Raw genomic sequence first — 16859 nt, 5'->3', positions numbered from 1 at the left:
ATGCATCTTGTGAAGCATAAGAAAAGACTGAGAATAAATTCCTATTTGTATGTTTTTAAAAAAATAAAGTTCTAATAAATGGAATTTTTTTAGTTCCTATACTCTATTCCCAAATTTTCACTTGTACATGTCTTTAAAATCCCCTGGGAATACAACAGTAATAATAGAACCCTGAATTCAGCACAGGTGAAAAAATATGACCAGAATGGAAAGGAGAACAAGAACAGCAGCAACAACTCATCACGGTAGCTGTATCAAGTGAATATATTTTAGCTAGAAATGCAACAATAGGTCAATATTAAAAATTTATTAAAATAAAAATCATATCACTTGACCTAAGGAGACAAATCATATGATCATTTTCAATGACGTTGAAAAAGCATTTAATAAAACTCATGCATTTTAGATCTTTTTTTTTTGATAGAGAAGAGGTCTTGCTATGTTACCCAGACTGTTCTCAAACTCCTGGGCTCAAGCAATCTTCCCACCTCAGCCTCCCAAAGTGCTGAGATTACAGGCATGAGCCACCAAGCCCAGCTGCATTTTAGTTGTTTGTATGCATTGGAGTCTCACTCCGTCACCCAGGCTGGAGTGCAATGCCACATTCACGGCCACCCCAGCGTCAATATACTGAGCTCAGGCAATCCTTCCACCTCAGCCTTCCAATTAGCCGGAACTACAGGAGTGCGCTACCATGCCCAACTAAGGTTTTGATTTATTGCAAAGATGAGGTCTCACCAAGTTGCCCAGCCTATTCTCGAACCCATGAGTTCAGGCAACCCCCTCACCAAAGTGGCCTCCCAAAGTGCTGGGATTACAGGCTTGAGCCACCATTCCTGGTCCAAATTCTTAAAAACTGAAAAAAAATACATATATATACAAAACTAAAAAAAAAAAAATCATCATCAAAGACTATGTCTTACACACACACACACTCACCAATAAAGTTAGTGGCATGCTTAGTAAGGAAAACCCTAAAAGCATTCCTACTAAAGTCAGGACACAGACAAAGAAATCCACTGTTACCCAACTTCTTAAACACTTAAAGATACTAGCCAATGCAATTAGACAAGAAAAAAAAGTAAAGATATAAAAATTGGAAAAGATGAAATAAATTTATAGCTATAATAATTGCAAGTCTCAAAAATCCAAAATAATCAATAAAAATTACAAAGAATTCAGTAATGATATAATTAATATACAGAAATGTATGGCACTCATGCATATAGGCAATCATTAGAAGATCTAGAGGAAAAGCCTAGTTATCAGAACAACCAAAGAGATAAAATAGCTAGAAATAAACCTAGATATATTTGACCTTTTGGTGCATTCAATACTCTCTCCTCTTTGAAATATCTTCCTACTTTGGCTACTAAAATACCGTGTTTTTCCACCTAATGCTCTGACTACTCCTTAGTTTCCTTACTGAATCCTCCCTTTCTCGCTTACCTCTCAATTTTAGAGTATACCAACACTCTTGTTTTTACCTATATTTATTCTTTGCTTATATTCTTTATACCAGTCTCATGACTTCAAACACCACATCTGTAGGCTAATGACTCCCAAAATATATACCTCCAGCTCACACCTCTCCCCTAAATCCGATTCTCAGTCAACTGCTTCAGCATCTCCTCCTGAATGTCATATAGACATCTGAAGCAAATTTCAAACTAGGACATCAATACCCTCTTTCCCAAACCTCTAGGTCTTCCTTTTCTCCATGGAAAATGGCCACTTATGCTTCTAAGTGCTCAGGTCAAATATCTTAGAGATATTTTTAGTAAGGCCTCCCCTAGACACCCCACCTAAAATTGCAACTTATTTCTCTCCAACATCATTAAAATATTAAATTTTATGAATTTAACATAATCTCAATGAAAATACTAAGAGGTTTTTCTTTTGAATCAGACAAATAGATTCGAAGTTAATATGAAAAAAGAAACAAAAATATCCAGGAAAACTCTGGAAAAGAACATCAGCAAACAATTCCTAGCCATACCAGAATTAATCATCTTAAGTCAGTGTATTACAAGCTTATGAACAAACTAATAGAATGTAACATAAAATCAAGAAGTAGACCCAAATACTACAGAAATTTAGTAGATGATAAAGAAATCATTTCTTATCAATAGGAACAAAGTAGACTCTTCAATGAATGATGTTAGGAAAATTGGGTAGCCACCTGGAAAAAAATAAAAATTGCGACCATATAATTGTGACATTATACACCAAGATAAATGCCAAGTAAATCAAGACTCAAATATGATAAAAGAAATACTAAAAGAAAACATGAGTAAACCCCTTTAAACCTTGAGTAAGAAAGAACTTTCTGTTGACTCAAAATTCAGAAGATATAAAATTGAAGTCTGACAAACTCAACATCTGCACATAAAAAAGGAAAGAGCAATAAAAACAAATGACTAAGGAAAAAATATTTCTGTATATAACAAAAGGCTCATCTCTCCCAAAATAATATGGAGCTCTTAGAAACCACTAAATAGAAGACTAATAATCCAATTTTTTAAAAGACAAAGGCTATAAATAAGCAGTTCACAAAAGTAAATACAAACAACCCTTAAACACATGGAAAGGTAAAAATTCCACCAAGATATCAATTTTTATCTTTCATAATGACAAAATTTTTAAATCATATTCTATTGGCAAGAGTATAGAAAAAGGCACTCACAAACACTGTAATGGGAATATATGTGTAAATATGTATATATATGTAAAAATATGTATATATGTGTATATATATATATAGAGAGAGAGAGAGGGAGGGAAGGGAATACCTTCTGGGAGAACATTTTGGCAATACCTAACCAAACACACTTTGCCCTCTGACCCAGTAATCTCATTTCTGGGGCTTTATTTAATAGATGTATCTGCACATATATGAAATATATGTAATTCAAAGCCAAAGACTGAAAAATCACAAATATCCACAACAGAGGATTGATTAAATAACTTTTAATGAACCAACAATGGAATATTACAGCTATCAAAATATCAACACAAAGAAACCCTCTTACATAAAAAGATCTGAGAGATATATTAAGAGAAAAAAAAATGCAAGGTGTAGAATATAGTGTTGTCTATGCTACTTTTTGTACTTGTACTTCAATAAAGAAATTATGTAAAAACCAATATAAATAGTTACTTATTTGCACTCAAGACAGGAACAAAGAGCTATCTGTAGAAAGCACAAATGGTAATGAGGTGGAACTAGACTTTTCACTGTGTATTTTTTTGGAGTGTTTTATTTTTTTGGTCATGGTTAGGGTTTGGGGCAGGGGTAGGGTTAGGGTTAGTGGTAGAGGTAGGGTTAGGGCCTATCTATTCAAAAAGAAAACATATATGCAGAGAGAAAGAGACTACACGACACACTAGCTATTAATCATTGTACGAGCAACTTAGGGACAAAGTTAGCTATAAGCAAGTAAGCTAAACTGTCCAAGATAGTTCAGTGGTTTTACATTCCATAATAAGTAGTGTCCTAGTTATAGTAGAGAACGCTCCCATCTATAGTAACAGGTTTCATCTCACCATTAATTTTTCCTCTAATATCTATTACTTCAATTTTTTTATTAATTTTAAACATTCTATAGTCCTCTGAAACAACATGTCTATACCATTTAACTAATTCTTGTCCAGTATATAAACTAGTGACCTTTATTTAGCCCTTTTATATTGTACATGTTAATATTTTCAAAGTTTTCCCAATTTTTAACCTATACGTTTTAAAGGTAAATTCCACCTGCTAACCAAACCCAACTAAAATTTACTAAAAAAAACAAATAGTCCTTCTAAAAGTTTACATCACTTGAGTGTCTTGTTAAAATGCACATTCTCAACTTGGTGAGACCTCATCTCTACAATAAAATCAAAAATTAGCTGGGTGTGGTAGCACGCGCCCGTAGTTCCAGTTACTTGGAAGGCTGAGACGGAAGGATAGTCGGAGCCCAGCAGGTCGAGGATGCAGAGGCCGGAAGTGGCCACTGCACTCCAGTCTGGGTGACAGAGTGAGACTCCAACTCAAAATAAAATAAAATAAAAATAAAATGCACATTCTTATCCAGTACTATTAAGGGGACACAAGAGTCTGCATTTGCAACACTCTCCCAGGGGAACTGATACTACTTTCCTTTAAAACACACTAAATAGTAAAGTTCTAAAAGGTCTGTTGAAAGTTCTTTTAATTTACTTGTGTTTGGTTACATTCAATACTGTTTTAAACAAATCAAACAATGACTGAGACTGTGGTGGTTTTGAGCCCCATTCCACTGCACTCCAGCCTGGGCGACAGAGTAAGATTCCATCTCAACAGTCAATATAAGCTGGGCACAGTGGTTCACACCCATAATCCCAGCACTTCGGGGGGCTGAGGTGGGAGGATTGTTTGGCCCTAGGAGTTCAAGAATAGCCTGGGCAACCTAGTGACATCTTGTCTCAACAAAAAAAATCAAAAAATTAGTCAGGCATGGTGGCACACACCTGTAGTCCCAGCTACATGGGAGGCCAAGGCAGCAGAAATGCCCAAACCCAGGAGATCAAGGTTGCAGTGAACCATAATCATGCCACTGCACTCCAGCCTGGGCAGCAGAGTGAGACCACGATTCAAAAATAAAAATTAAAAACAAATTAATAAATAGTCACTATAAATGTTTCCCACCCCTTTAACCTTATAGATACATTCTTTTTGCTAGCTATCTTCTGACTTCATTACTCCCTTTAAAAAGGTCTCAACAGTTCCAATGCCCTGATTTCCATTAACTTTTTTAAGTATTTTTTTGAAAATACTCACTAATTTTGGAGTACTCTTAGATACTAGATGTTAGCACTATATAATTAATGTCACTTCTATCTATTCCATAAGATAATTTTAAGAAGCAAAAGACAATGTATGAAAAAGCATTTTGAAAAAATACAAAACACTACGTAATTAATTAACAAATTGTCTCCTACAATGCAGCCAACAAAGAATACTATACCCATAATGGTCTAGAAAAGTCTTTGTGAGGCTTTATGAAATGCATATATAATTAAGTGCCTTATAATGTTTTCTTCATAGAAGACAATACACTGTTTATAAGAAACTAAAATAAATTTCAAACTAACAACTGTCCTTTTTATATCCATTATTCCTTCTTGCAATTATATTTACTAGCATCTGCATTGCCATTTTCTATCTACATAAAATGTTATAGGTGAGAAAGTGATTTCATTTTTAGAGAAAAAGATTTATTTTTACAGCAATTCAAAACACTATTCTTAATTTCTCCCAATTATATTCAAATTGTGACTGAAAAAAAGGCCAAAGATATAAATAAGCATTAGTCATCAGGGAAACCAAATCAAAACTACTATGAAATACCATGTCACACCCATTAGATTGACAAGAATCAGAAAGTCAGATAACAAGTGTTGGCAAGGATGTGGAGAAATTGAAACCCTCAAACACTGCTGGTAAGAATGCAAAATAATATAGCCATTTTGGAAACAGTCTGGTAGTTTCTTAATCTATTTCCATATGACCCAGGAATTCATCTGAGTATATACCAAGACAGATGAAAACATATGACCACACAAAAAATTGTACACAGATGTTCACAGCAGCATTATTCTTCACAGTCAAAAGGTGGTAATGGGGTTCAAGACACACTACCCCAAAATATGGCACCTTGATATTTGAAAAACCAGCAAAAGCAGGAAAGTCATTCAGATCTTCCCCTCACCCTTCTCCCCTTAAGCAGGCCATAAAAGATCTCTCTGACATTTCTCTAAAGTAAGTCATAAAATCTTTATTTCAGAGGTGACTATTCTATGTCCAAAGGAAAGAAATGTTATCTCTGAAGACATAGGGACACAGAAAAGAATCTGAACAAAAGGCCTTACTAGTTCCTCCCAGCTTATTATCATTAGATTAGACCCTATTTTTCCTGCAATCATACTTTGAAATGGCTGTTCAGAAAACACAGTTTTCCCTGTTTCTTTGAGTCTTTATTTCTACAGTTTCCTGTGTCAGCAAAACATATATTAAATACATTTATATGCTTTTCTCTTGTTAATCTGTCCTTATTGCCTCAGCAATGGAACTAGCAATGGGTGAGAAAAAGACACTACTTTTCTCCCCTACAGTGGAAACAACCCAAATGTCCATCAACAGACAAATGGAAAAATATAATGTAGTATATCTATTCAAGAGTTATTATTCAGCAATAAAAACAAAGCCCTGATACATGTTATAACATGGATGAATCTTGAAAATATTGTGCTAAGTGAAAAAAGCCAGAAGCAAAAGACCACATTTTATATGATTCATTTCATATGACACCCCAAAATATAGAAATTCAGAAAGTAGATGAGTGTTTCCCTAGGCCTAGGGATTTGGGGTAGGAGAAATGGAGAAATACTGTGGTGAAAACTAAAGGGTATGAGGTTTCTTTTTGAAGTGATGAAAAGGTTATAAATTGACTGTGATAATGGTTGCACATATTCATGAACATACAAAAAACCATTCAATTGGACACCTTAGGTGAGTTACATAGTATGTTAATTATATCTCAAAGATATTTTTAATGTAAATATTCATGAATTGACAGAAACTTCCTATTGCACCACATAATAACAGCTTTAGTGTTTTTTAAAAAGCAGTATTATTTTTTAGTTGCTAAAGTTAAATTACTAACTTCATCTCTAGGCTTGAAATTTGATCGACACCTTCGACTAATCCCAGGTCTCACTGATTCTTCCATCATAACCTCTGACTTTTTCATGTTCGTACACTGCCATCCTCAGACTGGGTTCTGGTTACTTCAGGTCTGCCCTACCTCTGTTTTTATTATCATTTACTCTTTCCAAATTAAGCACAACCAGATTTTAAATTCAATTACAAATTTCATAATAACCTTCTCAGAAGGCTCATGTCCTTCAGATCAAGTTTGGATTTTTCCTACTAGTCTTCAGGATATTCCAATTTGCTCCCTACTCTGTCCCCCAACCCAGCTTCGTTTCCTAGTAGTGTACATTTTGTAAAAAGAACAATTTGTTCAAGCCAGCACTGTCTTTTCACTGTCCCTTGTACATACTACATCCATTCATTTCTCAGCCTTTTTTAGGCTATTCTACTCTGAATGCCTACTCCCCATACTTACTTATATCCTACAAATCATTCAAGGCCCATTTCAAAGCCCCACCTCATCCATGAAGGATTTGTAAAGAATTCCAACTACAGATGATTTCTTGTATTTCCTAGCCACTTTTAGGACTTACTATCTTTCTTACATATCTTAGCATTTGATTTATGTGCCATTCATCTTAGCATTTGATTTACATCCCATGTATTTTTGCATTTGGATTACTTGTCACATATTTTAGCTGTTGATTTACCTGCCATCTTACCGTATGTCACTCCAGCATTCCATAAGTAACATCTTGTTTCAACAGGACTGTCACTTCCTTAAGACAAGGACTATCACTTTTTTAGTATCACTGAGACATCACACAATGCTAGACCCAAAATACACACTCAAAACTTTCAGAATTAAATTGCTGTTTCGATATGAATTTAACCATAACTCACCACCAGATTTTTCATCATTCTACATACCTTTCTACTATAAATGCAGTTAATAAACCCAAAGTCCAAAGGGTGAATATAGTACCTTATCATACTGACAGACAATTACATTTTCCGTGTCAAACAGGTCTGGCACATCCTGTTCACTGACATCATCTCCAGAATTTAAAGGGTCCTAAAGATGAAAGATGATCACATTAAGAAATTTCATGATGCTTCAAATTTTTTTAAAGATAGAGAGACATATAGAAATAAAGGAACTTGGAGCATCAGAAGAATTGTACTTAAAAGTCAAATAGCCTGGGTTTGGATCCCAGCCTGGCCACTTAATAATTACATGACTGACCTTGGGCAAGTTACTAAAACTCCCATATCTCAGTTTTCTCATCTGTAAAATGAGGATAGATATAAGACCCAGGGGGCTTGGACGGGAAGATGGCGACCAAGCCTGTCGGACTATGCAAGTCCTGGTATGAGTGAGTGAGGAGTATGGAAAATTTTGTGTATGTGCTGTGAGCAAGTGGACATGTGAGTGACTGACTGAGTGAAGGCTAGGGAGCTAACAGCCAGGGCTCTCCTGGTGCCACAGCTGCTGGGCTTGGACCCTACTGATTCCTGGGACGCAAAAGCTGAGTGCCATTTTTAAAAAAATCAACAAAACCCTTCCTGGGAAGAAAATGCTAGGAGAGACTGTCTAAGTGGGGGCTCATGAGCAAGTGGCCAGACCCCTGGTGCAATAGCTGGTGCTGTAGCTTCTCTGCTTGTCCCTGGCTCTTCCCAGGTCACAGAAGTCAAACACCATTTTTTTTTAATGGACAAAAGTTTTCCCATGAAAAAGCAGCGGAGAGAGCCCATTGCCCCAGGCTCTGCCTCACCATTGTAACAGGAGAGACTGCCGGCTCCAAGCTTTGCCTCACCACATCAGCATCTGGCAGGGCACTAGTCGCAGAGACTGTGGAGGGAGTATAGAGGCAAAGTTCCACAGAAAAGGACAAGAGAAGCACCCCACTGCCATCTTGAAGGCGGGGCAGAAAAGTGCTCTGACTTGCTCACCACGGAGCAACAGATCCGATCTCTGTAACTAGTGGATCAACTACACAGGGATTGATCGTGACCCTGAAGGAATATCCTGAAAGCACAAACTTTGGAGGAACCTGCTGAGGGCCAAGTTCCAGGCACTCCAACCCTTACCCTGATCCAGCCACAAGACAAAGGGTGTGACCAGAAAAGGATGAAGGACTTCAAAGAGATCAGTGGTGAGTCCCGGGCTGACCCAAATCCCCTCCTTCCCAGCAATCTTCTGAATGTTAGACCCACACAGCTGGGCCATGACTGAGAGGGACAAACCCAGGAGGAGCCTGAATGTCTGTCTTAATAGGAGAACTCCATTTCAGAATAGGCCTGACTGGGGTACCGCCCACAAATACATACCTCACCACAGTATGTACAGACAATCCTGCACCTTCCCCACTGGAGGAAATCTCCCTGACCATACCGGAGTGGGAGGGGAGGACTGCAGCCCCACCCACCTCCACTGCCCCTCCTCCTTCCCTGCTCCAGACACTGAGGAGGGAAAGAGGTGGCTCTGCAGGAGAGACCTGATTACAGGAACAATTACAGAGCCTGCCACAGGAAGGCAGGTGTTTTTTTGTTGTTGTTGTTTTTAATTTTTAAAATTTTGTTGACTGTTAGTTCACCTATTTTTAAAATATTTTTCCTTTGTGCATGAATGTGTATGTGAAGGTTTGATCTGCATTCCCCCCAAATTTTTTCTTTTCTTTTCCTGTTTCTGTTTATGTGTGTATGTGAATGATTGAGTGTTCATCTTTCAATTTTGTTGTTGTTGTTGGTTTGTTTTTACTCTTTTGTTCTTCTGGGGTTATTTTAACTTTTTATAGTTTAAGATGTATATCAATATATGTAATATATGTGTGAGGGTTCGATCTGAAATTCCTTTTTTTCCTGGTCTTTCTGGTTTTTCTTCTCTATTCACTTTGTGCTAGGCATGTGTGTGTGTGTTTAGTTTTCTTAGTTTTTGTTGTTGTCTGTTTTGTTTCACCTTGTTGTTATTCCAGTTTGTTTTGGGGTGTGTGTGTGTTCAATTGTTTTTTGCATTGCTCTCTGCTTTGCATCGTCATATAGAGTGGTGATGGGGAGTGGGTCTCAGGGAACACGTACCACAATCAGCAAACATTGTAATTTGCAAGTAGTTTCTGAATCCTAGCATCCCATCCCCTACTTTATTCAAATTTCAAAAACTACAAGAGACAACAAAGCTTCCCATTCACCATCCTATTTCAAAATAGAACAAATCCAGAGCCCAGATCAGGGAAGAATAGAGAATTGATCAAACATCAGAAGGGAAAGCCTCTCCCACTGACACTGAATAATAGAACTAAAGGGAAACAAAAGATCTATCACAAATGAGAAAAGGTCAAAGGAAGACCACAGGTAATTTCAAGTGTATCAAAGACAAAACTCCTGAAAAATCAGAACTTGTTGCCCAAACAATGGAAGTCACCACCGACTGGCCCCAGAATATGACAGAAATTAGGAAATGGATGGAAAGAGTGAATAAGACTCAAGAAAGACAAAAGGCAACACTGAAAGAACTTGTAAAAGAGATTTTGGCAATAAAAAATTTCATCCAGGAAATATAACAAGATGACAAGCATGGAAAGCAGAATTAATCTGTATAAATGTAATTAAATACATCAACAGATGTAAAAACAAGAGCCACATGATTATATCATTAGATGCAGAAAAGCTTTTGATAAAATCTAGCATTTCTTCTTGATAAAAACCCTCAAACACCTAGTTATAGAAGGAACATACCTCAAAATAGTAAGTGCCATTTACAATAAACCCGCAGCTAACATAGCTAAATAGAAACTGGAAACATTTCCCCTGAAAACTGGAACAAGACAAGGTGGCCCCCTCTCACCCCTCTTGTTCAACATTGTGTTGGAAGTCCTAGCTAGGGCAATTAGACAAGAGAAAGAAATCTGGGGTATCCAAATAGGAAAAGAGGAAATCAAGTTATCCATCTTTGCTGACAATATGATCCTATACCTTAAAAATCCTAGAGAGTCTGTCAAAAACCTGCTGGCACTGATAAAGGACTTTGGCAAAGTCTCAGGGTACAAAGTAAATGTGCAAAAGACAGTCACATTCCTATACACCAACAACAAGCAGGCAGAAACCCAAATTAAAAGCATAATCCCATTCACAATAGCCACAATAAAAATGAAATACCTCAGCATCTTCCTAACCAGAGAAGTGAAAGAACTTCACAATGAGAACTACAAAACACTGCTCAAAGAAATCCAAGAAGACACAAACAAATGGAAAAATATACCATGCTCATGGATAGGAAGAATCAACATTGTTAAAATACCCATCCTACCAAAGGCAATCTACAGATTCAATACAATACCCATTAAGTTACCAACATCATTCTTCTCAGACCTGGAAATGACAATATAGAAATTTGTATGGAAACATAAACGATCACAAATAGCCAAAACAATCTTTAGCAAAAGAAACAAAGCAGGAGGTATCACACTTCCAGACTTGAAACTTTACTATAAGGCAACAGTAATCAAAACAGCCTGGTATTGGTACAAGAACAGACATATAGACCCATGGAACAGGATAGAGACTCCAGAAGCAAAGCCTCAATTTTCTAACCAACTTATCTTTGACAAAGCCTCCAACAACAACCACTGGGGAGAGGCGAACCTATTCAGTAAATAGTGCTGGGAAAACTGGCTGATCACATGCAGAAGATTGAAACAGGACCCCTACCTATCACCATACACAAAAATTAACTCTAAATGGATCAAAGACCTAAATGTAAAACCTCAAACTATAAGAATCTTAGAAAATGCAGGAGACACCCTTATGGAAATTGGAACTGGCAACCAATTCCAATTCAGAATCCTAAATGCCCATACCTTAAGAAATAAGATAGACTAGTGGAACCTCATCAAACTAACAAGCTTCTCCAAAGCAAAAGAAATCAACAAGAAAGCAGGGAGACAGACCACAGAATGGGAAAAAATATTTGCCAAGTATATATCTGACAAAGGCCTAACATCTAGGATCTACAAGGAACTCGAATGTGCTAAAAGGAAAAAAGCAATCAGCCCCATTTAAAAAGTGGGCAAAAGACATGAATAGAACTTATCAAAAGAAGATATACAGGCAGCCAACAGAAACATGAAAAAGTGCTCAGCTTCACTTATCATCAGAGAAATGCAAATCAAAACCACATTGAGATACCATCTAAACCCAATAAGAATGGCCATCATTAATAAAACAAACAGCAACAGATACTGGCAAGGATGCAGAGAAAAAGGAATGCTTCTACACTGCTGGTGGGAATGCAAACTAGTGCAACCTCTTTGGAAGACAATGTGGTGATTTCTGAAAGAACTAGAAATTGACCTTCCATATGACCCAGCAATTCCGCTATTGGGAATATACCCAGAGGAATGCAATTCAGCCTACAAAAAAGATAAAGATACCTGCACACGTATGTTTGTTGCAGCTCTATTCACAACAGTAAAAACATAGAACCAACCATGTTGCCCATCGAAGCTGGCCTGGATAAAAAAATGCGGTACATATACACAATGGAATATTATGCAGCCATAAAGAAGGACAAACATATGGACTTCACAGCAACTTGGATGGATTTAGAGTCAATCATACTCAGTAATCTATCACAGAAACAAAGAACAGAGTATCATATGTTCTCACTCATAAGTGGATCTTGAACAATTATAATATTGCAAGAAAGGGATTGGTAGTAGTGGGAAACTGTCAGGGAATAGGGGGTGGGACTGGCAGTTGAGGGAAACTGCTAGGGGAGGGAGGGGCATACCTCATCAACAAGGGTAACTGCATAATCAAAGTTTGTGTAACTTACCCTGAATTGTACCCCACATCTTTATAATTAAAAAAAAAGAAATAAAACCCATAGGACACTGAGACTATTAATACGATAAGGCAGGCAAAACTTAGTCTGATAACTGCCACAGATGTAAAGCTACCATAAATGATAGCTAATTCTACTTACACACTTTTTAATTACCCCCACACCAATCAGATTTTACTACATTTGGTAGAATTAGAGCAGATACTATATACTTCTATCCAGGGTACCTTCTTTAACTTCTGCTCCCATCCCCTAGATTTCCTGCTACCTCTAGTTAAGATCAACACATATAGAAACCAATTCCTAAATATTTAATACTGGTATAAGCCACAGTTCAAGATTAAAAACTTGAATCTCAACATATAAATAAGTCTCATTTTAAAAGACTATAGATAGAGTTAATCTTGTTATTTGTTAGTTTCCAAACTATGCTAAAGAACAAATGTTATAAATTAATGCAGTTTTAGCACAAAAGTGATCCTCACCTCTTCCACAATGTCTATTTCAGGGTCATTATCACTATTGTTGGCAGTTGAATCTTCGTTTGATATGCTGTCAGCTTCTTCTTCAAGTACCTTTAGATCTCCCGCATCAATAATCCCTAAACATTCATTCTTATCTGAATCTCTTGTATTTCCTATTTCTTTGTCAAAGGGTGTATCACCAGTTCCATCTATTTGAATTATTTCATTAATATCATCATCAGTTACCTGAATACTTAAATCCACCTGAGAATTAGAATCCTAAAAATAGAAGGAAATGCAACAGTAACAGTCAAATGAAATATATCGAATGCTGAATCAAAATTTAAAATGACTTTAATAAACATCTCACAAGTGGTCACTTAAAGCAAATATTTGCCTTACAAGATGATGCTATCACCTTATTTTGAATTTTAGAATACCCCTAGTATTTCAGTGTAACAGAAATAATTTTTTAAATAATAAGTAAAGTAAACTCATTTGCAATCACAGATAGACAACAAATGAATTCAAGTTCATTGCTTTCAGGTAATATTTACAGGGTTTTATGTATACCACCTTAAATTTATACAGTACCTATTAGGTTTTAACTATCTCATTTGACTTTAAACAAGTAGAAAAAACAAGTAGCATTGTGCTTAATGGATAAATAAAAAATATTAAAAAGTATACTAAGTGAAATAAACCGAACACAGAAGGACAAATCTCATATGATTCCACTTATATGAGTTACCTAGAAGAGGCAAATTCATACATAAAGTGAAATAGAGGCTACCAGGGGCTGGGAGAAAAGAGGTAATGAAGAGTTATTGCTTTAATGGATACGGAATTTCTGTTTGAGATTATGAAAATGTTGTGAGATGAATAGTGGCGGGCTGGGCTCAGTAGTTCAGCCTGTAATCCCAGCACTTGGGAAGGCCGAAGCAAGAGGATTCTCTGAGCTGGCGGGTTTGAGACCAGCCCAGGCAACTTGGTGAGACCTGGTCTCTACAAAAAAAAAAAAATTGCCAGGCATGGTAGCGCATGCCTGTAGTTCCGGCTACTTGGAAGGCTGAGACGGAAGGCTCGCTGGAGCCCAGCAGGTTGATGCTGGGGTGGTTGTGAGTGTGCCACTGCACTCCAACCTGGGTAACAGAGTGAGACTCCAACTCAAAAAAAAAGAAAAGAAAAGAAAAGAATAGTGGTAATGGTTGTATAACATAATGAATGTATTTTATATCATTGAATTGTATACTTAAAATAGTTAAAATAGCAAATTTTATGTTATGTATATTCAACCACAACAAAGCTTTTTTTTAATTAAAAAAATAAGTAAATTTGGTAATCACTTCTGGTCACATAGCTAGCTGTTATTTTTATCATTATCATCATCTAGCACAGCTGATAAATGAAACTCTGCTAAGTAGTTTATACGCATTTTCTAATTTAAACCTAAAAGTAAACACTGAGAAATAAAGTACTACTGCTTACCAAGATCACAAAGCTAGAAAGTGGTGAAACAAGATTCAAATCCAGTTTGACTGTGGAGACTACACTCTCCTCCACCACACCATCCTGTTCCCCTCTTCATATGTCATAGACAGGAGAAAGATCAACACAATTTCAAGATTCTTAAGAGCAGGGACCATTTTATATGATTATATGTGCTACAGAATTTATAGCAGTACTTTTTAATCTATTTGGAAAAGTCGCTGACCCCTGGAAAACACGATGAATGGCCGGGCTCAGTGGCTCAGCCTGTAATCCCAGCACTTTGGGAAGCCGAGGTGAGTGGATTGCCTGAGTCCACAGGTTTGACACCAGCTCAAGCAGCTTGGCGAGACCGCGTCTCTACAATAAATAAAAAAATTAGCCACATGTGGTAGCACATGCCTGTAGTTCCAGCTACTTGGAAGGCTGAGGCAGATGGATCGCCGGAGTCTAAGAGGTCGATGCTGGGGTAGCCGTGAGTGTGTCACTGCACTCCAGCCTGGGTGACAGAGTGAGACTCCAACTCAAAAAAAAAGAAAAGAAAAGAAAACATGATAAAAGTTCCAAATACTGTAATGGGATGGTACAGCACCGCTGGCTGCTCTGGAAGCACACACACAGCTTGACACACACACTGAATATACAAGTTATTTTAGCTTTATGGATAAGGAATAGAAAAGTAGCTCAAGGACATGAAAACGAAGGCTATCATCACCCAAAGAGCCTCCATCATATTAGCCTGAAAAGTCTTGAGAATCAGCAGGATCACAGAAGCTAAAGAAAGTCCCTAAGAGCACCCGAGATGCTTTAATAAGGTTAGAACAGATGCCCTTTATTTATATTTCCTTTGAGTTTGCAAAGCATGGGTGATGCCTAATACAATAATTACACATCTCAATGCCATCAGTTTAAGATACAACTTTAATATCTGAATATACTCAACTTATATTTTGAGTGGACAAGTACTTTTCTGGGATTCATATCCACAGGAATATTCCCTACAATGAACCCTTGTTAAGTACCCCCAACAAATAATTCTCTGTTGAAAAATTCAGATTAGTAGACTAAAAATATGGAAGTTTACATGCAATTAATTTTTACTACATTGAAAACATATGTCCTTCTTAGACAAAGTACACAAAAATTAATGGCTAGTGCTCAAAATTGGAAATAAATCCAAATATAGAAATAAAATATATTTTTATTTTTAAAAGTACAAATTGGAGAAATTTTGCTGTCTATGATGTAAAAGCTGTAAAGAATGCCCACTACCACACTAACAGTGAGTAAAAGTTGAATAAACTATAAAATCACAACTATTCTTCAAGAAACCCGAAATCCAAGAAAGGGCAATCCTTACATATGACACACATAGATAAATATCTCTGTAAGATAAGTAATGTCCACTTTCAAGTATAAATACTATTTACCTCAGTCTCTTTTCTATATAATATGTATGACATTCAATCATAAATAACGAAACAAAAAAGCATAAGAACCAACCATAAAGAGGCAAAGCAGCCGACCTCAGTAGCTCCACCTGTAATCCCAGCACTTTGGGAGGCCAAGGCTAGTGGATTGCCTGAGCCTGAGGGTTCAAGACCAGTCTGGGCAACTTGGCGAGACCTCTCTCCACAACAAAATTTTTTTAAAATAGTGGTGCATGGTAGTATGGGTCTGTTATTCCGGCTACTCGGAAGGCTGAGGCAGAAGGATCGCTGGAGCCCAGAAGGTCGACTCTGGGGTGGTTGTGAGCATGCGTGCCACTGCACCCCAGCCTGGGCAAAGGAGTGAGACTCCAACTAAAAAAAAAAAAAAAAAAAAAGAAGCAAAACAATCAAGAGAACCAGACTCAGAGATGGTAGAATTGTCAGACAATGACTGATATGCTAGACAATCTAGTACAAAAGGTGGGCAACATGAATGAGCAAATTAAGAATTTCAGCAGAGAGATGGAAACTCTAAGAATCAAGTAGAAATTCTAATAAAAATCAAAATATCAAAATAAAAATTGTATCTGAAGGGGTCATAAGAGATGTACACAGCAAAAGAAAGAATCAAAAGCATGCAGGAAAAAGAAAAGAAGGAAGAACACCAGTTGTTTAGTAACTATATCAAATATAAATGGTCTAAACATCCAGTTAAAAGATACACATTAGCCGGGCTCAGCCCATAATCTCGTGCTTTGGGAGGCTGAGGTGAGTGGATTGTCTGAGCCCATGGGTTCGAGATTCACCTGGGCAACTTGACAAGACCTCGTCTCTACAATAAATCAAAAAATTAGCCGGGCGTGGTATCGCATGCCTATAGTTCCAGCAACTCAGAAGGGCTGAGGTGGGAGGATGGCCGGAGCCCAGCAGGTCGAGGCTGCAGTGGCCAGGAGCGG

The 16859-nt window shown here is 37.1% G+C and overlaps 1 protein-coding gene across 2 annotated transcripts in view; it reads right to left on the bottom strand.

Annotated features, from left to right (window-relative positions):
- The window catches only part of GTF2A1L (general transcription factor IIA subunit 1 like), a 55206-nt gene that overhangs the window by 1231 nt on the left and 37116 nt on the right, over nucleotides 1-16859 (bottom strand). For both annotated transcript variants that reach the window (XM_008068681.2, XM_008068679.1), the window contains 2 exons: nucleotides 13007-13264; nucleotides 7665-7754 (listed from right to left, as the gene is read on the bottom strand). In XM_008068681.2, the coding sequence (XP_008066872.1) occupies nucleotides 7665-7754; nucleotides 13007-13264 (348 nt within the window). The remainder of the gene's footprint in view (nucleotides 1-7664; nucleotides 7755-13006; nucleotides 13265-16859) is intronic.

This window comes from Carlito syrichta, unplaced genomic scaffold (genome assembly GCF_000164805.1).
Source record: "Carlito syrichta isolate Samal-C Ts95f unplaced genomic scaffold, Tarsius_syrichta-2.0.1 Scaffold311472, whole genome shotgun sequence".
Classification (NCBI taxonomy): Eukaryota; Metazoa; Chordata; class Mammalia; order Primates; family Tarsiidae; genus Carlito; species Carlito syrichta.
The sequence above is the reverse complement of the archived record's forward strand: the minus strand, read 5'-3'. Positions and strand labels throughout refer to the sequence as shown.